This window comes from Hipposideros armiger, unplaced genomic scaffold, assembly GCF_001890085.2.
Source record: "Hipposideros armiger isolate ML-2016 unplaced genomic scaffold, ASM189008v1 scaffold_578, whole genome shotgun sequence".
In the NCBI taxonomy this organism is placed as follows: Eukaryota; Metazoa; Chordata; class Mammalia; order Chiroptera; family Hipposideridae; genus Hipposideros; species Hipposideros armiger.
Genome location: NW_017731928.1, coordinates 1,265,240 through 1,277,441, shown reverse-complemented (window position 1 = coordinate 1,277,441; position 12,202 = coordinate 1,265,240). Strand labels below are relative to the sequence as shown.

At 37.5% G+C, this 12,202-nt stretch overlaps 1 protein-coding gene across 1 annotated transcript in view; it reads left to right on the top strand.

Moving 5' to 3' along the window:
• Window positions 1-6,374: 6,374 nt before the first annotated feature.
• The window catches only part of SYNPR (synaptoporin), a gene marked incomplete at its 5' end in the record, with an annotated part of 56,284 nt that continues 50,456 nt past the window's right edge, over window positions 6,375-12,202 (top strand). Inside the window, one exon of the mRNA XM_019624084.1 lies at window positions 6,375-6,573. Coding sequence (XP_019479629.1) covers window positions 6,375-6,573 — 199 coding nt within the window. The remainder of the gene's footprint in view (window positions 6,574-12,202) is intronic.

Below are 12,202 nucleotides of genomic sequence, written 5' to 3'. Positions count from 1 at the left end.
CACTTTCCCTGCCTATAAAATAAGAGTAATAGTATCCTCTTCCCCAAGTTTGAAATTTTAAATGAGGTAATATGTGAAAACATTTGGCATGGCGCCTGGCCTATAGTATGCTCAACAAACATCAGTTGGTGGTTGGCATCCAGTAGTAGCAGATGTGGAATCACTATCATTATCCTAAATAGCATCACCCAATGCCATGCTTCAGGTACACACAAAAAAACAAACAACAACAATAAAAACACAATACAAGGAGATGACTGACAGGGGGGCTTGTCCTTTTCAACTTCCTAGATAATCTCTATTCCCATTCCTCACAGCTCATTACCTTCCCATGTTAGCTTCTCTTATAACTGGCACACGGGGCTCAATAAATCCCTCTTGATTGAATGACTTGAGCATAATGGAGAACTGGGTGGTCTGTAAAATGTAAAAATGGAATTTGGGTCTCAGTAAAAAAATATCTTGAGCAGGGTATCAGAAAGCCTGGGTTCTAAGTTTGCCTCTTTTTTGTGCCAACTGGATGATCTTGGATGATTCTTTCAGGATGATTGAGCTCCAACTTCTTCACCTGTAAAACGGGGAAGATTGCTAGGAGAGAAAAAAGGACATGTAGTGTGTGAACGTGTTTGTAAACTCCCAGGATTTTGTAGGGATTTGTGTTTGTTAGGAATCATATAGGCTGAGCAAGCAGGGGTGTGTGTGTCAGTGTATAAATGTACACGTAAACACATTGTACACACGTGTATGGCTGCCAAAAGAAAAGGCAATCTAAAACCAGACAAATGCCATTATTTCATATTGAGAAGAGAGAGAGAAAATGGAGCAAGGGGTTAAAGTCTCTATCACCTGGTAAGAAGGATTGAAACAAGGGCTGTAGAAAATAATCAAGTCGAGAAACGTGCTCGGCACAACAATCTGCCAGTTGCCTTCTGATCTTCCCTTGGCCACTTGAACTCTTATCAGAAATTCAGCGACAGCAGCTGGCTCTCCATCACCCTTAATATTTCCCACACTTGTTCCTGGGCAGGGTCACCCCCTTGGGACACGTCCTTACCTTCTTGCACTAAACCTCCCTTAGGTGATGTGTTAGGAGCCTTAGTCCTGTTTTCTTCCACCCCTGGTGAAAGATATTGTCAATAATTTCAAAAGTCTTATTACCAGATGCCCATAAGGGAGTGATGCTACCTAAAGATGAATCTATGCTGTCCTTTACTGATTCTCTCACTTTCTATGAAGAACCATGGATGCTGTGATGTTCACAATTGCAGTACCTGATACAGGCAGGTTCATTTTTCTCTCTGCTTGCTTCTGAGGTAAATGCTAGAATAACCCAGGACAAAATTTGAAAACGAGGAAGCTTTTAAGGACTTCCTATTGGTTGCTCTACAGGGTTCAGCTCAGTCACTGCTGGGTAACTTGTACAATGCCTAATTCACACACTTCAAGGCAGAAGCAGAATGAATGTTGGTTTAGAATCATATTTAGTATAAACTGTCAGTCTGTCATTAGATTAGATGGCATGAGAAAGCTAGCTTGGTTGTGTTTATACACGCATTCAGCTAGAAATCTTAGGATGCTGTAACTTTTGAAACGGAGAGGCAGGAATGGGCAGTAGTTATGAATGTGGGCTCCTCCTAACCTGCTTGCCTTTGAGACTCATGTCTGCCTTCCACTAGCCACATGAACTCAGGTAAGTTCACTATGCACTGCAAAGCCTCAGTTTCCTCACCTGTATAATGGTGACAGTAATAGTACCTATGTAAGAAAGTCACTAAGTGAGAAACAGTTGGCAAGGAACCTAGCACAAAGCCTGAGGTTGAAAAACGTGGGCGGTTATTCTCATATTTTTATTAATAAAAAAACACCAACTTGCTTAATCTTTTTCTAGGCCCTACAAACAGAACTAAAAACTGTGGGATGCCAAGCAGTTCCTTTAGTTTAATTAAAGCAGCAGTGAAAATGTTTAAAGAGCTGTGTTTAAGCATTGGTAAGAAATTAAAAAAACAAAAACAAAAACAAAAAAACCTACTCTAACATGGAGGCTTTTCATTGATTGACACAATGCAGTAAAACCCAATGACATTCAATTACCTCTCGAGTGAGTCAGGCCAGCCAACCAGGGAATTATACATTTGAAATCAACAAATTAGATTTGGTCCCTTTTGCAGGCTCAGCAATTTCTTCCTGACTAGTTCCACACAAGATCAGAGGTGGCCCTGTTGGCTTCCGGATTCCACAAACTAACATGCTCTATCTGCACAGAACAGTTTTTTCCTTGTTTAGGTTCTAAATGAACCTTAGGCTCCAAAGTTATCACAGCTGCTAAGCACACACTGACTATAAAATTTCTTCTTCCAAAGTAAGATATATATTTATATATACCTGTGTAACTATTTAAAAGGACATTTCTGTAAATATATATACCGGGGTGCCAAAAAAATGTATACACATGACTTGTATTCATCTTTTGTTATCAGTATCAATTCAGAATTACAATTTTAATATTGTAATTCTTTTTTAAAATGTATATACATTTCCTTTCTTAAAATGTATATACATTTTTTGGCACCCTCTGTGTATACATGTGTGTGTGTGTGTGTGTGTGTGTGTGTGTGTGTGTGTATATATATATATATATATATATATTTAGTAATATATGCCATTATATAGCATTCAAATGTTCAGTGATATGAATAATTATGCTCAGACTCTTTTGAACTGACATGGTTTTTCTTCATTCCTACTTCCTTCCACTTAACAGGCACTAGCTTAGAGCTTCACTTCCATTTCCCCTCTTTCTCCCGATTTCACTCCAGTGTGGCTGGTGGTCCAAATTCCAAGCTATATGGTATTAATAAGCACAGCAGAATTGTTAATGATTTTTTTGCCTGGGACAGATAAGCACAATTAACATTGACTGTATATCAACACAATTAGTTAGCAACATGAAAAATGTTGATACTCAGCAGATCGCACAGAAAAAAAACAGTTGTTTTATTCCCCCCTCCATGCTGCCCCCACCACACACAAAGATCGCAGATCCAATCTGTGCACGTTACCTGCGGGAGCTAGCATGCTGGAAGCGTGCCAATTCTAAAATGCATCCTAGCCCCTGGAAAGCAAGTGGGTATGTAGCTAAATAGTGGTGGCAGGTGACATGGCTCTGCCTGCTATTTTTGTTTTACATGTTGTTTATTATAAGAAAATCTTTTCAATGTTTGTCCTAAGATAAAGGCCCAAATCTATAACCTGGCCCATTGGAACCCACAGTGGGAACTCCTGGCTACTTCTCCATCTCATCCTGCTCCCATTCCCTTTCGTGTGATATTCCAGTTTCAGAAGCCTTATTTCATCCCTTCCCATGTGCTCTGCTCTTTGCCTATGCAAGACGTCGGTACACACCCTTTTCTACCTATTTTTTAACAGCTTTATTGAGATGTAATTCACGTAACATACAATTCATTCATTGACATTATAAAACTCAATGGCTTTAAGTAGTATAATCATAGAGTTGTGCATCCATCAACACACTCAATTCTAGGACATTTTCATTACCCCAAAAGAAATTTTCCAACACTTAGCGACCATCCCCAATTCTCCCATCCTCCCCACCCCCAGCCCTAACCTATGTTTGTCTCCTCAAATTTGTCTGAATATTTCATATATATGGCATCATACAAAGTGTGGTTGTTTGCATGGCTTCTTTCACTTAGCATAAGGTTCCCAAAGTTCATTTATGTTGTAGCATGGATCAGTACTTCATGCCTTCTTATTGACAAATAATATTCTATCCTATGGATAGACCACATTTTATTTACCCATTCATCAATTGACAGATGTTGGGTTGTTTTTTGGCTATGATGAATAGTGCTGCTGCTATGAACATTCTCATGTAAGCTTTTGTGCAGATAAATGTTATCATTTCTGTTGAGTATGTATCTAGAAGTAGAATTGCTGGATCATATAATAATTCTATGCTTAACTATTTGAAAAACTGCCAGACTGTTTTCCAAAACGGCTGCACTATTTAAATTTCTACCAGCAATGTTTAGAAGTTCCCATTTTTTTTTCCATTGGACCTTGTTATTCCAATCTTATTTTGTTATTCCAATTCAATCTCACTAACACTTGTTATTACACTCTTTTAATATTTTTGGTTATAGCTATTCTAGTGGATAGAGGTCACATTTTATTGTGCTTTTTTTCTCTCCAACTTTTCATCTGGAGAATTTCTACTCATTTTCAAGCTACAACTTAAAAATCACTTCCAGAGGGAATTTTGTCTTGACCACCCTACCCCCAGACTAGTGTAGGGCTCCTCTCAGAAAATCTATCTTTTCTCTCTAAACTTGAAGTTCAACATGGGCAGTGACCATCCCATCTCATTTTTGTTTTCCACTCTATCCCCAGCATCTAGTTGTTGCATAAACTCCAGAGCTGCTTGTTAAAAATTTGTTGAATGAATGACATTACAAAATAATGAGAAAAAAGTGTACAATATCTGAAAATTACCTGTATCAGAATAATTAACATGATTACTTTTTAAATCTATTTCATTCTTCAGCCTTCCCACAGACCAAACTATTGAGAAATATTTTAATATCTCTGCAAGGGCATAAAAGGAGTTCTACAATATAATCATGATGAATGCTTTTATTTTCCTGAATTTCACTGAAGCCATACACCGTTCTGGTTGATAAGAAATAGGAGGCTCACCAACACGAGGAAAATCAAGTGGGCTGTGTAAACAGTTGTCTCTTAAGTCAAGCAATAAATAAAAAACAATAAGTTTCTGAGAAATAAGGAACTCAGGGGGACTGGACTTTCCTGCTTTGCCTGTCAACTTGGCTACGCCCCTAGAGATTTCGATTCAGCAGGTCTGGGACAAGGCCTGGAATATATAATTTTAACATGGCCCCTAACAATCCTGATGCAAGCAGTCCATGGGCTTCACTTTGAAAAAACATTCATCTATTTTAATAACCTCATTATTTAACAGAAACATGTTAATGCAGAAGTTGAAAAATCAAGCCCTGGATTCAGATACAAATTTAAATCCCGGGCCCAATTTACTAGCCATGTGGTTTAGGACAAATTACTTAATCTTTTTAAACTGCTATTTACTATTGTTATTATTATTTTGTCTTTATATTATTTCTAAATTGTAAGAGACTATATAAAACAAATCTGTTCAATGGGGCCAAGTTTTGCTTAGTAAGAAAAATGCTTCTTAAGCATACATTGGGAATTCATCAGCTTTATCATCATTGTTACTTCTGTAGATAATTTTCCTGGTGGCTCTTTACTGATATTGCTAAGTCTCATTTATGTCATTTCCACACGCCTCCCTAAAACTCAAGGAATAATTTAGTCATCTCTAAAGAAGCAGAATTTTCGGTCCTGTCCTGAATTACAGTTCACCACCCAGTTCTCACCTGCACTACTCTACTGAATAGAACACACTTTCCTTAGGTTTCATTTATTGAGCCAGAAGTATTGCCACCCCCAAACCCAATATTATTTTCCTCTGTTAATATATTGAGCCTGGATGCTGTCCTGAAGAACTTAACTGTCTAAAATAGAAGTCCTAAAAGTTCAGTCAAATTAGCATCTATCAGTCATGTTACAGGTTCAAGAATGTTCCTTCATTTATCCAAGTCCTATTTAGTGAATGCCCAACAAGTGTCTGGATTCTGGGATACACAGAAAAGAAAATGAAGACCCTCATGGACATGGAAGGGACAGAAAAAACAAATAATTAAATATATTACCAAGATAGTGTGGCTGGTGATGAGTGCTGTGAATGACATTCACCAGGGTGATGTGACAGAAATGTCTAAGGGAAAGGAGCCATTTTAGAGTAATGGACAGGAAAAGACTATGCCAGGAGATGACATTTGAGCTCATGCCCAAACGCCAAGAATGAGTCAGCCGTGGGAAATATTAGGGTGCAGAGTGATTTGGGAAAAAGGAACGTCAATGAAAAGACCCTAAGCCAAAACCATGGTGTAAGACCTGGCGGGTCACGTTTAGAGTTAGGTTTTGAGTCCAAGTTAAGATGAGAAAGCGCTGCAGAATTTAAGCAGGAGGGTGTCACAGTCTCATTTATCATCATTTCGAGTGCCTTGCCCTTCCCTCCTCCCCTCTCTTCAGTGACAGCTATTGTGAAATCCAATGGAATGGTATTTAACTGCAACATTTACTTCCAGGTTTCCAGTTATAATATCTGTAATTTTGTTAATGAACTTGTCACATAGGTGTGCCATAAAACTCCTGAACCACTTCAATCTTTGCTTTAGAACATGTAGGCATATGACATCTCATTTTCTCTCCATACCACTTTAAAGAGTGTTTCCTTAAATCTGGCACTTTAGGTTGCACCAGGTGACCTTTGAGGTGCCTACCTGTGAGGGAAAGGAGCGGGAGAAGCTGGCACTGATTGGCGACTCCTCATCTTCAGCGGAGTTCTTCGTCACCGTGGCCGTCTTTGCCTTCCTCTACTCCTTGGCTGCCACTGTCGTTTACATCTTCTTCCAGAACAAGTATCGGGAGAACAACAGGGGTCCACTCATTGTAAGTGCTTTGCTTTTTGAAATAACTTTTTTCTTTCCCCTCGAATTTCTTTTTCCAATGCTTGAAGGGTTTTGAAGTTACCCAAGCCCTAAGGAGAGGCATTTTAAAGAAAAATCACATTCATTTTCATCCAAATCTTGTCGATCTAAAACAAAAAATGATGTCTGTCATCCTTTTGTGCCCCTGTTTTGGAAAAGCATCACAAGACTTGCTAAAAACTCCTCTGAAATAGATGTTTGGAAATCTCATGAGATCAAGGAAAGAGTAGTGATATTTACTGCAGATTTATTTATAATTCCAGCATGGTGGAGTTACTCATCAATTTTTCTCACTAGTTATTTACACAGTGTGACTTGTGCTTATTTGAAATGTGTATTCTCTTAATAAATGATAGACTGGGCATTGAACTATTTAGTTTGAAAATGAAAATGGAGTTCTTCATCACTGAATAGTTCTCTCTCTCTCTCTCTCTCTCTCTCTCCCTCTCGTTCTCTCTCTCTCCCTCCGCCACCACCACCAACCCTCCCCCATTTGCTTCTTTCTTATGTGAGTTCAAGAACTCACATGAATGAAACCAATATAGTCCGGCATATACAAACAGAAACACACACACTTAGAGGGACACAATTCTCAGAGGGGTACATGGTCATGGATAATTTTAAGGAAATACCATTTAAATTTTTCAACCTTTACATGCACATTTGCCTGAAATTTATCTTATTGAGAATGCCCTGAATTGACAAATATCTTGTTGTCTTATCTCTTAATTACCTATTCCCATTATATATATATATAAAAAAAGCATCCTTCTTTTTTACCCCAAATATTACTACATGGTACATTGCTAGGATGTAAAAGTTTTGAGGCACTAAAGAAAGGATCATTTGAAATATTGGTGTTGGTATTGACAAAAGTGAACGATTTAAAGCCTGAGTAATGTACTCTTTTGTATAAGGAGGTTTCCAATTTTTTTTTCAATAAAAAAAAATTCTAATCTACTCATCAGCTGACAGATTATTAAAAAGTAATTTTTGCTGACAGACCACTAGGTGACCTGAGGCACATAACTCAGAAGAAATTCAAAGAAATTAATGACATTGCTATAATAAAATGCCATTCATTCTCATCTACTCATTTATGTGAGCAAGTATTATCAACACATCTATAAGATGAAAAATGGAAATAGAATTTATGCTGAATCGTGTCCCATTCTATACATAAATAATACCTGTTACCCAAAAATATAAACTAATTGAAGTAAAAACAGCCCCATACATTTCTAATAAAAATTTAATTTTTTAAATTTAAAATTATTAATGAAAATTTGTGATACATTTATGTTCTTTCAGACAACAGTGCATTCATAATATTTGCAATGATTTTGTAAAGAAAATTTTGGTACTTAAAACATTAGTGTCACTGGTAAATAAAAAGTAATATAAGTTTATATATATATTTTTGTTACAAAAAATATAATAGATTATTGATAAAATGCCTTTCCATACAAAAAATATTATGTTGGCTATAATTGTGTGAGGGAAGTATAATGGACATACAACTTCAAGAGAACAGAAGGAACATGTAAAATTTCCAACTGTTAAAGAGGAACTATTCATTAATATTTTAAATTGATGATAGAGAATATCAAGTAACTATGCCACTAGATTCATTTTTAAATGGATACAATGCGTATTTTTAAAATATCACTACTTATAACACACCAGAAATTATATTCTTTGCAACTTTTTAGACTTGTAATAAAAACAAAATTAGATGTCAACTTTATATAAGGAGGAACACAGTTTTTCAAATATCTTTTAGGGAGTATGTGAGTAAAACATTTCTGCAGATCTTTAACTTAATGTATATATTATAGAGACCTATACACTAAAATAAACACATTTTGAAGGGTAATTGGGAGAAATCCCTGTTTGTAGAATTTTGTGATCAAGTTCAAAGGGACCAGAAAAAAATCAGATTGTAGCACTTTAATATGTTATCCTGGAAAAAGAACAGTAATGCAGCAGAACTTAAACCTTTGGACAGGTTTCTTTTTATTTTTCCTTTCAAATTTAAGCTAACAGTCTGAACGGTTTTAAAATATCTTTAACAGAGCCACCTATCTTGCTCGGCTCATCCCTCCCATGTTGTGCAGAGGAACACATAAAAGATACACATAAAACCAACACTCATCCATTCTGGATACTCTCACAGAATTCTAAAGGTTGAGGAAATACCCTGACTCCCAGAGAGTGAACGTTGACTCAGCTAGTTGACCCATAAAGTGGGAAAAGGTCAATTTGTTATATAAAACTACATTCTACTCCTATGAAATAATCTCGTGAATGCATGCTGCTTCATGTCTGTGTAAACAGTCTTCTCCATCAAGTAGGATATAATGAAATCCTGAATGGTGTGCTACACTGGGAAGGTTTTGTTTTATTACATCGTGGAAGAAAGGAAGGAGTGAGGAGAATAATTCTAGTCATAAAAAAGGAAAGCCTCCTAGATGAAACTTTGGGGATATTAAAAAACTGATGTGCTCATTACTTAGCAGATAAAAGTTAATTTAAAAATGAGCCTGAGTCCTAAGAGTCACAGAGGCAGAATGAGTGTAGAGGATCAGCATGACACCGTGGCAGCTGCAAATGGTAAACCTTATCAATTCTAATCCCTCTATGAGGTGGCCATGATTGGGGGAGGAAGTGTGGGCTATTACACCCACCTTTAATTTGAGTTAGCAGGTGAAAGCAAATGCAAGGTGAAAGATCTCAAGACAGTGATTCATACCTCAGAAAACTTTGAAAAACTAGAAAAGGATTTGTTCATACATTAACAATAATTGCACTTGTTTAAACCAATCTTATTTATTCAGAAAGATGGTGACTGGTCATTACTTGGGCATCTCTGTTCTTGTTACCATCTATTCTTTTTTGTTGTTGTTGCTTTGTTTTTAACAATACACCAACTTTCCCCTTTATTCTGTAATTCAGGATTCTCCAAGTCAAATAAACTTACTCTGAAACAACAAGGTTACCATAATATGCTGACATGAACTAAATCAAGCAGTTTAAAGAAATTGGGTATCCTAAGCTAGTTCACATGTAAAAATTAGATCTCATTTCACTCTGTAATTGTCTAGGATATGACATTACACATCATGCATAAATAATACCTGTATGTAGGAAAGTGATAAAGATGGGAAAGGTGCTGATATAACAACAATATTAACTGGCATTGATTTTCTATTATGTGTCGATCTGTTTTAATTCTCACTACAACCCTAGCTTATGTTATTATTCACATTTATGGATGAGGAAAGGGAATCATGGAGACGTTACCCAATGCTCCCAGGTTACATCCATCACTAATAGTCAGAGAGTAAAGAGCTTGAACCCAGATTCTCCAAATCCAGGGCCCAAATTCATAACCATCATGCAAGAGGGTTCAAAATCCTGATAGGCAATGTGCTCTGTTTGAAGTTAGAGGGGTGGAGCTGGGGTAAGACAAATTGGTCTATATACCTGGACAGCTCCTATATTATCTAACTCTAGAAATAGAGAAACCAAGCCCTCCCTATAACCTCTCTACTTTTCTTCGCATTTGACATCACAAAGGGTTTTTGTATATGCCTTCAAAATCCACTTGGAGTTATGGATGATGCTAGAATCTATGAAACTAGAATAACTGAGAGGTTCCGTTTGTGCTGGCATTTATCCATGTTGCATGGGGAAGATGTCAATGACAGAAAACAAGCTTTAAAGCTGCCCAGGATCAATGTGTGTTATAAATCAGAAATTACAAGGACTGATTACTATACATTTGCAAGCAGTTGTGAGCAATTTCAGACAAACTGGGGCCAAGCTTATCAATGACTAGTTTCTAAAATATCTTTTTCTACTGAATACACTTGACAAGATTGCATACCTTTAAGTAAAAATGAGCATCTGAATGCCTTTAGAAGTAACATAATGTTAATGATGCTGAATGACACAATAGGGGGAAAATGAAGCCAAATGAATCAGCCAGCTACTATACATCACTACAGTCAGTGCCTTCTTGTACAGATGAATAAACATCCGTTCTCATGCACCTGAATAGTGCATGATTGTGGAATTGAAATGTCACATCTGGTTTTATCATTTGTCATGTTCCTTAGAGTGCAGTTTTAAAGCCAATCTCCTGCCTAGATTTCTGTGAAAGGATGTTCTAAACCATGTTTAGATCTCATGTCAAATAGTGACACTGTGAGGCTTTACCTTTTTTCATATTAGTGTAAAGTAGGTTTTAAAAAAATAACTTGCAGAGCTGACAGAATCCTCTGAGAATGAGTATAAAATAAACACCATCCCACATTTTGGTGAATCCTTGTCAGGACAAGTTTGGTTTAAAGTAACTACTCTCAGACTTAAGGAGAATCAATACCCACGTTAAGATTTTGTGGAAAAGGAAGCTGTGTTATTTAAACTCTGCTTTTCCCATAAAGGAGCCCTGGTTGATGGAAGGCGTTTTATGGGACAAGAAACGTGTACCCACTGCAGGCAACAGTGGTATCGCGGCTCACATTTGTTTCATGCCCAGGGCATTCCAAATCTTTTCACATTTTCCATCAACCCTCAAAACAATCCTAGGAGATGAGAGCAATTAGAGCCAGCCCCATTCTACAGATTCAATTTAACCCCTCTGTATTGAGAACCAGGTGTTAGGAAATGAAGTCTTGGGAGATTAGAAACCTTGCCTGTGGTCAGAGAAGTGAATGGGAGAACAAGAACTCAGACTCCTATGCTAATGATTTTAAGGGCAGTGACTACACTCTGAAGTTGTGGATTTTAATCTCCCTGTGTGACCTATTATTTAACATTATGGAAGCCTTAATTCTTTAACAATTATGGAAGCCTGTTACTTCGTCCATAGAATGAAGCCAATAATTATACACTTCAGGGCTGCTGAAAGGATAGGAAGAGTTAATGCCTGCAAAGGGCTTTGCACAGGGAAAGGCACACAATAAGTGATAAATTAATGGATTTAATTGTAACACCATTAAGTCATTAATTTTAATTATTCTCCTTCTCTTTACTGGTTACTACCTTAGCCCCATTACCCTTCCCAATAAAGGGAAATTGCAGGCACCTCCCTTTAATTGACTACACTCATTACAGTTCTACTTTCCTTCAGCCCCTCCATCCCAGGCACCTTCTGCCCAAGGTCCCTCAAGGATAGAGCTTGACTCAGGACCACTGTTATGATCACAGTTATTAGGTTGAGCATCCAATTAATGTTTCTGGTCCTGGAACCCTACCCCGTTATGTGACTGGAAGGTGGATTTTTATCTCCCCAAACGAAAATAAAGCTCCTCAGTTTCCAGCAGGGCCTAAGACCATCATTACAGGAGGAAAGCAAGAGGCAGGCACAGAGACAGATGTTCAAAGGATCAGATGCTAATTCCTAACCATCAACTCCATCTTTACTTGGCTGTCATCAGAGATGGAAATCGGAGTTTGCAGTCTCTGAGCTATTCGTAAATGGCTGAAAAATCTCTTTCCTCTCTCCTTCCCCTCCCCTCTCCTCCCTCCTCTCCTCTCCTCTCCCCTCCCCTCCCCTCCTCTCCTCTCCTCTCCCCTCCCCTCCT